General features: G+C 46.1%; 1 protein-coding gene across 1 annotated transcript in view; it reads right to left on the bottom strand.

The window, feature by feature from the left end:
- LOC119969965 (WD repeat-containing protein 70) overlaps window positions 1-14,863 on the bottom strand; it is a 232,289-nt gene that overhangs the window by 101,156 nt on the left and 116,270 nt on the right. Inside the window, exon 7 of the mRNA XM_038803933.1 lies at window positions 5,484-5,637. Within this exon, the coding sequence (XP_038659861.1) occupies window positions 5,484-5,637 (154 nt within the window). The remainder of the gene's footprint in view (window positions 1-5,483; window positions 5,638-14,863) is intronic.

The following is a 14,863-nucleotide window of genomic DNA, read 5'->3' as shown; positions in this document are numbered from 1 at the left end:
CTGTTGGTGGCCTAACCCAAGGACCGATGTAACCCATTACATTGAGAATTGCCTTATTTGCGCCCAGAATAACCCGGAGAGGTATTCTAAAAAGGCACAGCTTCGGCATACTCGACCAGTTAATGGCCCCTGGACAAACCTCCAGATCGACTTTATAGGACCATTGCCCCCTTGTAGGAATGGCTATAAATACGTTCTGGTGGTAATCGATACCTTTACCAAATGGGTAGAGGCATTCCCCTCAAGAACGAATACAGCTAAGACAGCTGCAAAGATCCTGACCCACCACATCTTCACAAGATGGGGTTTACCTCGAAGTATTGATTCGGACCAGGGATCTCACTTCACAGGACGTGTCATGAAGAACGTCCTGACCATATTCGGCATCAAACAAAACTTTCATATTGCGTATCACCCACAGTCCAGCGGGATTGTAGAGCGCATGAATCGGACCCTAAAATCCACACTTAGAAAAATGGTTCAAGAAAACAACTCAACATGGGATTCAGTGCTCCCATTTGCACTCATGTTTATCAGAAATACAGTTTCAACTTCCACAGGATACACACCACACACACTCATGACCGGACGCCCTATGAAAGGTACTGAATTCCTTTTAGGACTGGACATGACTAGCCCCGAAGTAACGGCCCTCACACATGAAAAGGCAGTTAAAGACCTGGTTGAGACTGTGAGGTCTGCACAGATCGCAGCCGCAGTTCAGCTAGGGAAACGGCGTAGACAAAGCACAGCATGCTTTAATAAGACCGTACACCCCACAGAATTACAGGTTGGGCAACAGGTAATGCTATCTGTATATAACCCCAGCAGTTTTTTGGCACCAAAATATTTCGGCCCATATTCAATTTCGGATAAAATTAGCCCCTCAGTTTACAAGATAAAATATCCCAATGGAAAGACCGCGTGGTTCCATATTAACCAGCTAAAGGCATATGGAACACAGTCTAACCATGCACACCATGTCGAGCAGAACACCTCGCCCCGCCCACTAGAGACACGTTTCCACCATCCCCCTCACAGACCAGTTCTTCAACGGACTCGCCCACGACTCCGCCCACTGACCATGACAGACCACGCCCCGAAACGCCCACAAGCTGCCACAGCAGAGACAGCGATACAGACACTGACTCTGAGGACAGCCACAGCACACAACACTACAGCCCACACTGCAGCGACTATGACTCCGACTCCAGTGACCCCATGGAAGTCACTTATATTAAAAACCCAGACCCACCACCCGACCCCGACTACCCCGACAATACCCATTCACTTTCAGACCCACTACTTTGGCACAGGGACAATTCGTACAGACTTGTCCGCAACGACGAAAGTGACCCCGGTCACATAATTCAAAAATTTCATGCCTGATCCACACAAGGGTGTGGGATCCGGGAGAGCAGGACGACACGGTGTCTGAATCCCGATACGGCAACCCCTTTGTGACCCTGTTCACAGAGGCAGAGAAAAAGTGAGGTGTCCAGATGATATAAAATAGGAACCGCTTGAGGGAAGCGATCTCCTTTCTGATGGAACCTGCACGTATATTTTGTTTGTAGTTTATGTTTGTTTGTATTTAATGTTATTGGTTCAGTTGGAGGCTGGACACCTTCTTTTCAGCTGAAAAGATTGTGACCACCTCGCACGCACTTTAGCTTGTCCGCCGATACCTTTGAGAACTTCGGTTCCCAACCCAATGGTTTGATTGTGCCCTCACACGCACACTAAGTTTATCTGCAGATATCTCCGAGAACTTCAGTTCACTGTTTTCAGATGTTGGAGCATCTTGGCTCCTCCCTTGTTTTTAGGTGCCCCTCTATTCAGTGAATAGAGGCTGCAAACCCACGGTAAACACATTCTTTCCCGTTTAATCCAGGTTACTCAGGCAGTGGACAAACGGCACTGAGGACCCGCCCTGTCTGAGAACCCACTTTGGTCAGCCAAGCTCGGGTACGGCACAGTACGCCTTACACGGGGATCCCATTCAAATCTTACCCGTAGCGGCCCATACGCAACCCATTTGACCTTTTCTTTCAAATTTGTTTTCATTTTCGTTAGGCAGCCCTTAGGCCGCCATCCCACATGCTATTTACATCCAGGAACATTCGGATGGTAAATGAGCAAAGCCTGCGAGACGGCTCGCAGGAGGAAAGTTGTTAGGTGTATTCTGTTCCTAAAATTCGCTTTTGAAAAAAAAAAAATGAGGGGAGTCACAGGGTGTGACTTGGCCAGTCATTTTAATGGGTCAATTGGAATTAGAGGACAGATACACTAACAAGTACGGATATTAAACTGTGTATTGACAGATACTGTGCTTGATCCCATAGCTTTCAAAGGACGAAAGAGGGTTCACAGCAAGGATCGGCCATACAGGAGGAAGAGAAAGAGAACGAAGAGAAGACCATGATGGAAGCCTACCTATTACTGTTGTTGTATTTTATATTTTCCCCGCGTCTTGACTGTGATAGAGAAATTCAAACAGCATTCATTAGGTAAGCAATTCATTAGGTAAGTTTTCCCATCATGCCATTATTTGCTTCACACAATACCGCACTGTTAAATGTTATATTTCTATGTGTGGAAGCGAGTCACGTTTCCCCCACAGCCCCCGCCGTCAATGTTTCCCTCACACCAACTTCCCCATGCTCAGCTCTGATCAGTGAAGTTCAGACCTGGTGCACAAAATTTATGACATGGTACTCCATGTCATATGTGATTGAATCACTGCTAGTGATCGCAATCCTCTGCATAATCGTACAGACCCTCAGGTTGAGGAAGTGGAAAAGGAGAGCCTCCCGTTCCTGCCCCTCAACCGTCTATGGAGTTCAATCCCCTATTTTCGGTTTCATCAATCCCCCTTGCCCCTTGATGAATAAAGCACTATGTGAATAAAGGTTACCCATGTATTATATTGTCCTGGACTCGACTGCCGAGTCAGGAAATGTTATGTAATGTGGTATGAATGAATAAGGTTTAGACTGTAATAAAATGTTTAAGGTAAGATAAGGATAGTTATGATAGGTAGAGGTTCCCGGTTTTGGTAATGCATGTCCCCTTTGACATAGCGCCAAGTAGAGATGTCAGGTAAAAAAATTTTTCTTCCCATAGTCAAGGACAGAATAGACGCCCAGGAACTTGCCGAGGTCAGGGAACACAAAGAAGGCACCCAGCAGCACTCGAAGCAACGTGCATAGGTAATCCTTCACAATTTTATTGTGAGGATCACAAGGAGGGAATGTAGCCACCTAAGATGGACACTGGGCTAACAAAATGGAGAACTGCTAAGACTGTAGGGAGAAAACAGTCTTAGCCAGGACAAGCAGTCTGCAAAGGCTAATTAGCATTCTGCACGTATCGAAACTAGTTTATGGCCAGGTGCAAAATCTCAACCTAAGGTGTAAATAGCAAAACGCTTTGCATAGTAATGAGGCAATCCAGATCTGGGTCCACACAATAGCAACATTTGGGTTTGAATAGATACTTTGAGTGGACGCCCAGACGAAACGGCACCAGAAGTATCCACCACAAAAGACCCTAGAGACCGCCCCACCCATTGAGAAGAGACCCTCAGATTGGGGGATTTGTAAGACATCGATTGGGAAATGACCCAATCGATACATGGCAGGTAAAGGCCCGCCCCGAAAAGGCACGGACATTGGGGGACCTATAAAGGTAGACCCTGCACATGGTTCTGTCTGTTGACTCCGGCTCAGGTCTGTTGACTCCGGCTCAGGTCTGTTGTGCTCTGGCTCCGTTGCTGTTTTGCTCCGGCCTCGCTGTCTGTTGTTGCTCCGGCTTGCTGTTCTGACTCCGACTCCAGCCACCAGATCCTGTCTTCCATCACCAGCCGTTGAGCACCAGCCATCGTTCAGTAAGTGCCAAAACGACGCTCGCTACGTGAACCCGGCATTGCTTATACATTATTCGACTATTAGTGAACAGAAGGTGCAGTCCAGAAAGGAACAAAGGCCTTGTCCCCTGACCTTGCTGGTTCCTACTTAGATAAGTATTTAGTCGTTTAATAGTAGAAATAAGTATTAGTCTTTAGCGTATGCATGCGTATTTATTATATTTGTATAATAAATATTAATCGTTTGAACTTACTAATCGGTGTATAGTTTTATTACTTTGAACCTGACCTTGAAATACTTGTGAGGTGTCTAAATACGGCACCTGGCGACTCCGAGCTGAAAATACACACACAGAGCTGTAGCAGTGTTAAGCACACGGCCTTTAAACGGAGGCGTGTTAATACACTCCAATAAACGCGTAATACACTCAAGTAAAACGTGCAACAGAGGGGAAATTATTAGACAGGAGCTGAGGAGTAGAAATTGGGAACAGATTTTCTCAGGGAAACGCACAACAGTAATGTGAGGGTTGTTTAAGGAGCACTTGCTGCGAGTGCTGGATAATTGTGTCCCACTGAGACGAGGAAGGAATGGTAAGGTGAAGGAGCCTTGCATGACAAGAGAAGTGGAGCTTCTAGGCAAGAGGAAGAAGGAAGCTTACGCAAGGTTGAGGAAGCAAGGATGTGACTCGGCTCTAGAGGGTTACAAGGTAGCCAGGAAGGAACAAAAATGGACTGAGAGCTAGAAAGGGGCATGAAAAAGCCCTGGCAGGAAGGATTAGGGAAAACCCCAAGGCGTTCTACACTTACGCGAGAAATAAAATGAAATGAAAATGAAAATCGCTTATTGTCACGAGTAGGCGTGTATGAAGTTACTGTGAAAAGCCCCTAGTCGCCACATTCCGGCGCCTGTCCGGGGAGGCTGGTACAGGAATCGAACCGTGCTGCTGGCCTGCTTGGTCTGCTTTAAAAGCCAGCGATTTAGCTCAGTGAGCTAAACCAGCCCCTGACCCTGAAATAAGAGGATGATCAGAGTGAGAGTAGGGCCGATCAGAGATAGAGGAGGGAACTTGTGCCTAGAGTCTGAGGAGATGGGGGAGGCCCTAAATGAATATTTTGCTTCATTATTCACTGGCGAGAAGGACCTTGTTGCCCTTGAGAACAGCGTGAACCTGGTTAATAGACTCGAACAGGTTGATATTAAGGAGGATATGCTGGAAATTTTGAAAAGTATCAGGATAGACAAGTCCCCTGGACCAGACGGAATCCACCCAGGCTGGGAGCTGGGAAAATGCTACATTGCGCGGCAGATTATGTTTTATTTGTTCTGGTGATGTGAGCATCGCTGGCAAGGCCAGCATTGTCCTACCATCGCAGCTGATCTGGCTGGCCACCTGAATGGTTTATTTGGCTATTCCAAAAGTCAATTAAGAGTCAATCACATTGTTGTGGGAGCTGAGTGACGTGTGGGACAGGCCAGACAAGATTGGTCGATCCCCTTCCCTGAAAGAAACAGCCAACCAGATTGATTTCTAATGATAATCTGGTAGATTCATAATTATTATTAATCGGACTGTCATCATGCTGCTGTCCCCAAGATAAATCTTTTTGGTACCTTGGTCTTTGCTTGATCGACAATGTACTGATCTCCCTTCACACACTCCATCACCTGGAAGCCATCGCGATCCAACACCTTGGCCTGCGCGCTGCCAGCCACGCAAAGAATCACATCTCCTGTTGAGCTGTACTGCAGAGACTTAATCTGATGGCTAAAATAAAAGACTGAATATAATTAAACATATCATCCAAAAACCCCACCTTTCCATTTCAATTCTTCCTTATCCTGCCTTTCCCACTGCCAATGTGCCCCCTGCTCCCCCCAAACAACTGGCATCAGGTGGTAAAATGTATTCACCAGAGAGAAGGACATGACTGATGTTGAGGTCAGTGATTGGTGTGTGAACGCTCTTGAGAACGTCAATATATCAAAGGAGGAAGTGTTGAGTATCTAAATTGCATTACGGTAGACAAGTTCCCGCAGCCGGATGGGATCTATCCCAGGTTACTGCGGGAGGCAATGGGAGAAATAGCTGGGGCCTTAACAGATATCTTCACATCCTCTTTGACCACAGGCGAGGTTCCAGAGGATTGGAGAACAGCCAATGTTATTCCCTTGTTTAAGAAAGGAAGCAGGAATAATCCAGCAAATTATAGGCCAGTGAGCCTGACATCAGTGGTGGGGAAGCTTCTGGAGAAGATACGGAGGGACAGGATATATGCACATTTGGAGAAAAATGAACTAGTTAGTAACAGGCAGCATGGTTTTATACGGGGAAGGTCATCTCTCACCAACTTGATTGAGTTTTTTGAAGAAAATTGGAGGGAAGGGCTGTGAACGTAGTTTATATGGATTTGATTTGATTTGATTTATTGTCACATGTACTGAAGTACAGTGAAAAGTATTTTTCTGCGGCTGAGGAACGTACACAGTATGTACATAGTTGACACAAGATGCAGCAAAGCGTTTGACAAGGTCCCACATTGCAGACTGGTACTAAAACTAAAATCACATGGGATTCAGGTTGGACTGGCTAGATGGATACAGAACTGGCTTGGTTATAGAAGACAAAGAGTAGCAGTGGAAGAGTGGCTTCCTGAATGGAGATCTGTAGCTACTGAGGGTTACACAGGGTTCAGTGGACCCTGCTGGGACCTCTGTTGTTTTTAAGTTTGATTTGATTTATTATTATCACGTGTTAGTTATCACGCTTGATAGTTACAAGGAAGCGAGGAAGGATCTAAAGAGAGAGCTGAGACGAGCAAGGAGGGGACATGAGAAGTCTTTGGCAGGTAGGATCAAGGAAAACCCAAAAGCTTTCTATAGGTATGTCAGGAATAAAAGAATGACTAGGGTAAGAGTAGGGCCAGTCAAGGACAGTGGTGGGAAGTTGTGTGTGGAGGCTGAGGAGATAAGTGAGATACTAAATGAATACTTTTCGTCAGTATTCACTCAAGAAAAAGATAATATTGTGGAGGAGAATGCTGAGACCCAGGCTATTAGAATAGATGGCATTGAGGTGCGTAGGGAAGAAGTGTTGGCAATTCTGGACAAGGTGAAAATAGATAAGTCCCCGGGGCCTGATGGGATTTATCCTAGGATTCTCTGGGAAGCCAGGGAAGAGATTGCTGAGCCTTTGGCTTTGATTTTTAGGTCATCATTGGCTACAGGAATAGTGCCAGAGGACTGGAGGATAGCAAATGTGGTCCCTTTGTTCAAGAAGGGGAGTAGAGATAACCCCGGTAACTATAGGCCGATGAGCCTAACGTCTGTGGTGGGTAAAGTCTTGGAGAGGATTATAAAATATACGATTTATAATCATCTAGATAGGAATAATATGATTAGGGATAGTCAGCATGGTTTTGTGAAGGGTAGGTCATGCCTCACAAACCTTATCGAGTTCTTTGAGAAGGTGACTGAACAGGTAGACGAGGGTAGAGCAGTTGATGTGGTGTATATGGATTTCAGTAAAGCGTTTGATAAGGTTCCCCACGGTCGGCTATTGCAGAAAATACGGAGGCTGGGGATTGAGGGTGATTTAGAGATGTGGATCAGAAATTGGCTAGTTGAAAGAAGACAGAGAGTGGTAGTTGATGGGAAATGTTCAGAATGGAGTTCAGTTACGAGTGGCGTACCACAAGGATCTGTTCTGGGGCCGTTGCTGTTTGTCATTTTTATAAATGACCTAGAGGAGGGCGCAGAAGGATGGGTGAGTAAATTTGCAGACGACACTAAAGTCGGTGGAGTTGTAGACAGTGCGGAAGGATGTTGCAGGTTACAGAGGGACATAGATAAGCTGCAGAGCTGGGCTGAGAGGTGGCAAATGGAGTTTAATGTGGAGAAGTGTGAGGTGATTCACTTTGGAAAGAATAACAGGAATGCGGAATTTTGGCTAAATTCATTGCCTTCTCCCGCGGATGGAGGTGGCTAGCACGAGGGGACATAGCATTAAATTGAGGGGTAATAGATATAGGACAGAGGTCAGAGGTGGGTTTTTTACGCAAAGAGTGGTGAGGCCGTGGAATGCCCTACCTGCAACAGTAGTGAACTCGCCAACATTGAGGGCATTTAAAAGTTTAATGGATAAGTATATGGATGATAAGGGCATAGTGTAGGTTAGATGGCCTTTAGTTTTTTTTCCATGTCGGTGCAACATCGAGGGCCGAAGGGCCTGTACTGTGCTGTATCGTTCTATGTTCTATGTTAGTATACAGTGAAAAATATTGTTTCTTGCAATCTATCCAGACAACGCATACCATATATAGGGTAGGAAGGAGAGACTGCAGAATATAATGTTACAATCATAGCGAGGGTGTCGAGGAAAGATTAACTTAATGCGAGGTAGGTCCATTTAGGAAGAAGCTGTTCTCGAGTTGGTTGGTACTGCAGCCACCTGAGATGACCACCTGCAAAGGACCACGGGAATTATGGCCAACCCAGGACTCAGACAGATACAGAGCTTCTGTGTATTTGAAACACAGGTAGCTAGACCTGATCGAAAGCCCCGCTCGTTTGCATTCTAATGGCTCATTTCCCCAGAACAATAGGACTGCACTCAAGAAACCGATACAGCCACACTGATCGGCGCCACTCCATTTACTCAGGGAGCCCAACTGCCAAGGTCAATGACCGCTAAGGACCCGCCCAGCTACCAAGGCATCCGCCCCATTATTGGCCAAAATCAAAGGCAGTGATCGAAGCTCTGTCGAATTATTGGGTCCAAGATTATGGACCGCCCCAAAGAGTGCAAAACTCAGAAGGATAAAAGGGGACACAGCCATGTGTTCGGCCTCTTTTGGACCCGGCCTGTGGCAGCCCAACTGCAGAAGAACGACCAGACAGCCAAATTCAAGCCCAACGATGATAATGGCATAGTGTAGGTTAGATGGCCTTTAGTTACTCTGAAAAGCCCCTAGTCGCCACATTCCGGTGCCTGTTCGGGGAGGCTGGTACGGGAATCGAACCGTGCTGCTGGCCTGCTTGGTCTGCTTTAAAAGCCAGCGATTTAGCCCAGTGAGCTAAACCAGCCCCTAAGGTGGTGACCAGAACAAAGAACAATACAGCACAGGAACAGGCCCTTCGGCCCACGATGTTGTGCCAAACTTGTCCTAAATTAATCATAGCTTATCATAGAATTTTGCACACAAAGGGCAATTTAGCATGGCCAATCCACCCAACCTGCACATCTTTGGACTGTGGGAGGAAACCGGAGCACCCGGAGGAAACCCACGCACACACGGGGAGGATGTGCAGACTCCACACAGTGACCCAAGCCAGAATCGAACCTGGGACCCTGGAGCTGTGAAGCAATTGTGCTATCTTCTTGAACAAAGGGACCACATTTGCTATCCTCCAGTCCTCTGGCACTATTCCTGTAGCCAATGATGACCTAAAAATCAAAGCCAAAGGCTCAGCAATCTCTTCCCTGGCTTCCCAGAGAATCCTAGGATAAATCCCATCCGGCCCCGGGGACTTATCTATTTTCACCTTGTCCAGAATTGCCAACACTTCTTCCCTACGCACCTCAATGCCATCTATTCTAATAGCCTGGGTCTCAGCATTCTCCACCACAACATTATCTTTTTCCTGAGTGAATACTGACGAAAAGTATTCATTTAGTATCTCACATATCTCCTCAGCCTCCACACACAACTTCCCACCACTGTCCTTGACTGGCCCTACTCTTACCTGAGTCATTGAGTCATTCTTTTATTCCTGACATACCTATAGAAAGCTTTTGGGTTTTCCTTGATCCTACCTGCCAAAGACTTCTCATGTCCCCTCGATGGAGGATTCGAGCACTGAGGAAATATGGGTGGAGCTGAGAAATAGGAAGGGTGCAGTAACATTGTTGGGACTTTACTAGAGGCCTCCCAAAAGCGAGCATGAAGTAGAGGTATTGGGGAATGATCCCGGCCAGGTGGTTGATGTTTCAGTCGGTGATTACTTTGGGAATAGCGATCACAATTCCGTAAGTTTTAGAATACTCATGGACAAGGACAAGAGTGGTCCGAAAGGAAGAGTGCTAAATTGGGGAAAGGCAGAGTATAACAAAATTCGGCAGGAGCTCGGGAATGTGGATTGGGAGCAGCTGTTTAAGGGTAAATCCACATTTGAAATGTGGGAGTCTTTTAAGGAAAGGTTGATTAGAGTGCAGGACAGACATGTTCCTGTGAAAATGAAAGATAGAAATGGCAAGATTAGGGAACCATGGATGACGAGTGAAATTGTGAGACTAGCTAAGATGAAAAAGGAAGCATACATAGGATCGAGGCAACTCAAAACTGATGAAGCTTTGGAGGAATATCGGGAAAGTAGGACGAATCTCAAACGCGCAATAAAGAGGGCTAAAAGGGGTCATGATATATCTTTGGCTAACAGGGTTAAGGAAAATCCCAAAGCATTTTATTCGTATGTAAGGAGCAAGAGGGTAACTAGAGAAAGGATTGGCCCACTCAAAGACAAAAGAGGGAATTTATGCGTGGACTCAAAGGAAATGGGTGAGATTCTTAATGAGTACTTTGCATCGCTATTCACAAAGGAGAGGGACAAGATGGATGTTGAGGCTAGGGATGGATGTTTAAATACTCTCGGTCAAGTTGTCATACGGAAGGGGGAAGTTTTCGGTATTCTAAAAGACAGTAAGGTGGACAGTCCCCAGGACTGGATGGGATCTATCCCAGGTTACTGAGGGAAGCGAGGGTCGAAATAGCTGCATCCTTGAGCACGGGTGAGGTCCCGGAGGACTGGAGAATTGCTAATGTTGTCCCTTTGTTTAAGAAGGGTAGCAGGGATAATCCAGGGAATTATAGACCTGTGAGCTTGACGTCAGTGGTAGGCAAACTGTTGGAGAAGATACTGATGGATAGGATCTATTCACATCTGGAAGAAAATAGACTTATCAGTGATAGGCAGCATGGTTTTGTGCAGGGAAGGTCATGTCTTACAAACCTAATAGAATTCTTTGAGGAAGTGACAAACTTAATTGATGAGGGAAGGGCTGTAGATGTCGTATACATGGACTTTAGTAAGGCGTTTGATAAGGTTTCCCATGGCAGGTTGATGGAAAAAGTGAAGTCGTATGGGGTTCAGGGTGTACTAGCTAGATGGATAAAGAACTGGCAGGGCAACAGGAGACAGAGAGTAGTGGTAGAAGGGAGTGTCTCAAAATGGAGAAGGGTGACTAGTGGTGTTCCACAGGGATCCGAGCTCGGACCACTGATGTTTGTGATCTACATAAATGACCTGGAAGAAGGTATAGGTGGTCTGATGAGCAAGTTTGCAGATGATACTAAGATTGGTGGAGTTGCAGATAGCGAGGAGGACTGTCAGAGAATACAACAAAATATAGATAGATTGGAGAGTTGGGCAGAGAAATGGCAGATGGAGTTCAATCCAGGCAAATGCGAGGTGATGCATTTTGGAAGATCAAATTCAAGAGCGGACTATATGGTCAATGGAAGGGTCTTGGGGAAAATTGATGTGCAGAGAGATCTGGGAGTTCAGGTCCATTGTACCCTGAAGGTGGCAACGCAGGTCGATAGAGTGGTCAAGAAGGCATACAGCATGCTTGCCTTCATCGGACGGGGTATTGAGTACAAGAGTTGGCAGGTCATGTTACAGTTGTATAGGACTTTGGTTCGGCCACATTTGGAATACTGCGTGCAGTTCTGGTCGCCACATTACCAGAAGGATGTGGATGCCTTGGAGAGGGTGCAGAGGAGGTTCACCAGGATGTTGCCTGGTATGGAGGGTGCTAGCTATGAAGAAACGTTGAGTAGATTAGGATTGTTTTCATTGGAAAGACGAGGTTGAAGGGGGACCTGATTGAGGTCTACAAAATTATGAGAGGTATGGACAGGGTGGACATGAAAACAAGCTTTTCCCAAGAGTGGGGGTGTCAGTTACAAGGGGTCACGATTTCAAGGTGAGAGGGGGAAAGTTTAAGGGATATGTGCGTGGAAAGTTTTTTACGCAGTGGGTGGTGGGTGCCTGGAACGCTTTACCAGCGGAGGTGGTAGAGGCGGGCACGATAGCATCATTTAAGAAGCATCTAGACAGGTATATGAATGGGCGGGAACAGAGGGAGGTAGACCTTGGAAAATAGGAGACAGGTTTAGATAAAGGATCTGGATCGGCGCAGGCTGGGAGGGCCAAAGGGCCTGTTCCTGTGCTGTAATTTTTGTTGTTCTTTGTTCTCTAGTCTCCCACTAATCTTTGCCACTTTGTATGCTTTTTCCTTCAATTTGATACTCTCACTTATTTCCTTAGATATCCATGGTCGATTTTCCCTCTTTTTACCGTCCTTCCTTTTTGTTGGTATAAACCTTTGCTGAGCACTGTGAAAAATCGCTTGGAAGGTTCTCCACTGTTCCTCAACCGTTCCACCATAAAGTCTTTGCTCCCAGTCTACCTTAGCTAGTTCTTCTCTCATCCCATTGTAATCGCCTTTGTTTAAGCACAAAACACTAGTATTTGATTTTACCTTCCCACCCTCCATCTGTATTTTAAATTTAAAATTCCACCATATTGTGATCACTCCTTCCGAGAGGATCCCTAACTATGAGATCACAAATCAATCCTGTCTCATTACACAGGACTAGGACCGCTTGTTCTCTCGTAGGTTCCATTACATACTGTTCTAGGAAACTATCGCGGATACATTCTATAAACTCCTCCTCAAGGCTGACCTGGTTAAACCAATCGACATGTAGATTAAAATCCCCCATGATAACTGCTGTACCATTTCTACATGCATCAGTTATTTCTTTGTTTATTGCCTGCCCCACCATAACATTACTATTTGGTAGCCTACAAACCCTCCCCAACAGCTCTAGCAAACACCCCCCCTAGGACATTAAGTATAGGTTACTATCGTTGATAGGTGTAGTTTAACTTGTAGCATATTGTGCTTGCATGTTGAAGTAACCCTTGTGTGTGAATAAACCATCTTTGAACTTGAACTGACTAACTGGTTGTGTGGTCATTTGACCGATATACGGGAAGCCTCGTGGCTCAGTAAGAGAAATAGAAACACCCACGGTATTGGCGACATTGTTGGGACATAACATATCATAAAAAGAGATTCAGTATCATATTGGCGACGCTAAAGAGCAACATTATTGGTGACGCTCGTGGGATAGTATTCCACTAAATTGGCAACAGTACGTGACCTCAAGCTTTTGTATCTTTTTCCTGACAGAAGAAGGTGGAAGAGAGTATGTCCGGGGTGCGTGGGCTCCGTAATTATGCTGGCTGCCTTTCCGAGGCAGCGGGAATTGTAGACAGAGTCAATGGATGGGAGGCTGGTTTGTGTGATGGACTGGGCTACATTTACGACCTTTTGTAGTTTCCTGCGGTCTTGGGCAGAGCAGGAACCATACCAAGCTGTGATACAACCAGAAAGAATGCTTTCTGTGGTGCATCTGTAGAAGTGGTGAGGGTCGTTGCTGACATGCCAAATTTCCTCAGTATTCTGAGAAAGTAAAATCGTTGGTGGGCTTTCTTAGCTACAGTGTCGGCATGGGGGGGACCAAGACAGGCTGTTGGTGATCTGTACACCTAAAAACTTGAAGCTCTCGACCCTTTCTACTTCGTTCCCATTGATGTAGACAGGGGCATGTTCTCCACTAGGCTTCCTGAAGTCGATGATAATCTCCTTCGTTTTGTTGACACTGAGGGAGAGATTATTGTCGTTGTGCCAGTTCACCAGATTCTCTATCTCATTCCGATCCTCTGTCTCATCATTGTTTGAAATCCGACCCACTACGGTGGTGTCATCAGCAAATTTGAAAATCGAGTTGGAGGGGAATTTGGCCACACAGTCATCGGTGTATAAGGAGTATAGTAGGGGCCTGAGGACATGTTGAGGATGATTGTGGAGGAAGTTCTGTTGCCTATCTTTACTGATTGTGGCCTGTGGGTGATAAGGTTCAGGGTCCAGTCGCAGAGGGAGGAGCCGAAGCCAAGGCCACGGAGTTTGGAGATGAGTTTCGTAGGAATGATGGTGTTGAAGGCTGAGCTGTAATCGATAAATAGGAGTCTGACATAGGTGTCTTTGTTATCTAGGTGTTCCAGGGTACAATGCTGGGCCAGGGAGATGGCGTCTGCCGTGGACCTGTTGCAGTGGTAGGCGAACAGTCGTGGATCAAGGCAATCCAAGTTTGCGGATGACACGAAGATCGGCAGTGTTGCTGATAGTGCCGAGGATTGTCAGAGGATACAGCAGGATATCGATAGATTGGAGACTTGGGAACAGAAATGGCAGATCCAGAATCTGGAAAAATACGAGGTGATGAATTTTGGAGGATCAAATCTAGGTATGAATTATACTGGAAATGGCAGACCCCTGAGGAAAATTACCATACAGAGGGATCTGGGCGCGCAGGTCCACAGTTCCTTAAAAGTGGCAACACAGGTGGCCAAGGTGATTAAGAAGGCAGATGGGGGCAGCACGGTGGCCTAGTGGTTAGCACAGCTGCCTCACGGTGCTGAGGTCCCAGGTTCGATCCCGGCTCTGGGTCACTGTCCGTGTGGAGTTTGCACATTCTCCCCGTGTCTGCGTGGGTTTCGCCCCCACAACCCAAAAAATGTGCAGAGTAGGTGGATGGCCATGCTAAATTGCCCCTTAATTGGAAAAAATAATTGGGTAATCTAAATTTAAAAAAAAGAAGGCAGATGGCATTCCTGCCTTCATCAGCCAGGGCATTGAGAACAGGAGTTGGGAAATCATGTTGCAGCTGTATAAAACCTTGCTTAGGCCGCATTTGGAGTATTGCGTGCAGTTCTTTGGAGAGAGTACAGAAAAGATTTGCCAGGATGTTGCCTGGTATGGAGGGTATTAGCTATGAGGAGAGATTGAATAAACTGGGATTGTTCTCCCGAGAGAGAAGGAGGCTGAGGGGCGACCTGATAGAAGTTTATTAAATTATTAGGGG

Source organism: Scyliorhinus canicula, chromosome 8 (genome assembly GCF_902713615.1).
Source record: "Scyliorhinus canicula chromosome 8, sScyCan1.1, whole genome shotgun sequence".
In the NCBI taxonomy this organism is placed as follows: domain Eukaryota; kingdom Metazoa; phylum Chordata; class Chondrichthyes; order Carcharhiniformes; family Scyliorhinidae; genus Scyliorhinus; species Scyliorhinus canicula.
Note: the sequence above shows the minus strand (reverse complement) of the source record. Positions and strands in the feature narration are given on the sequence as shown.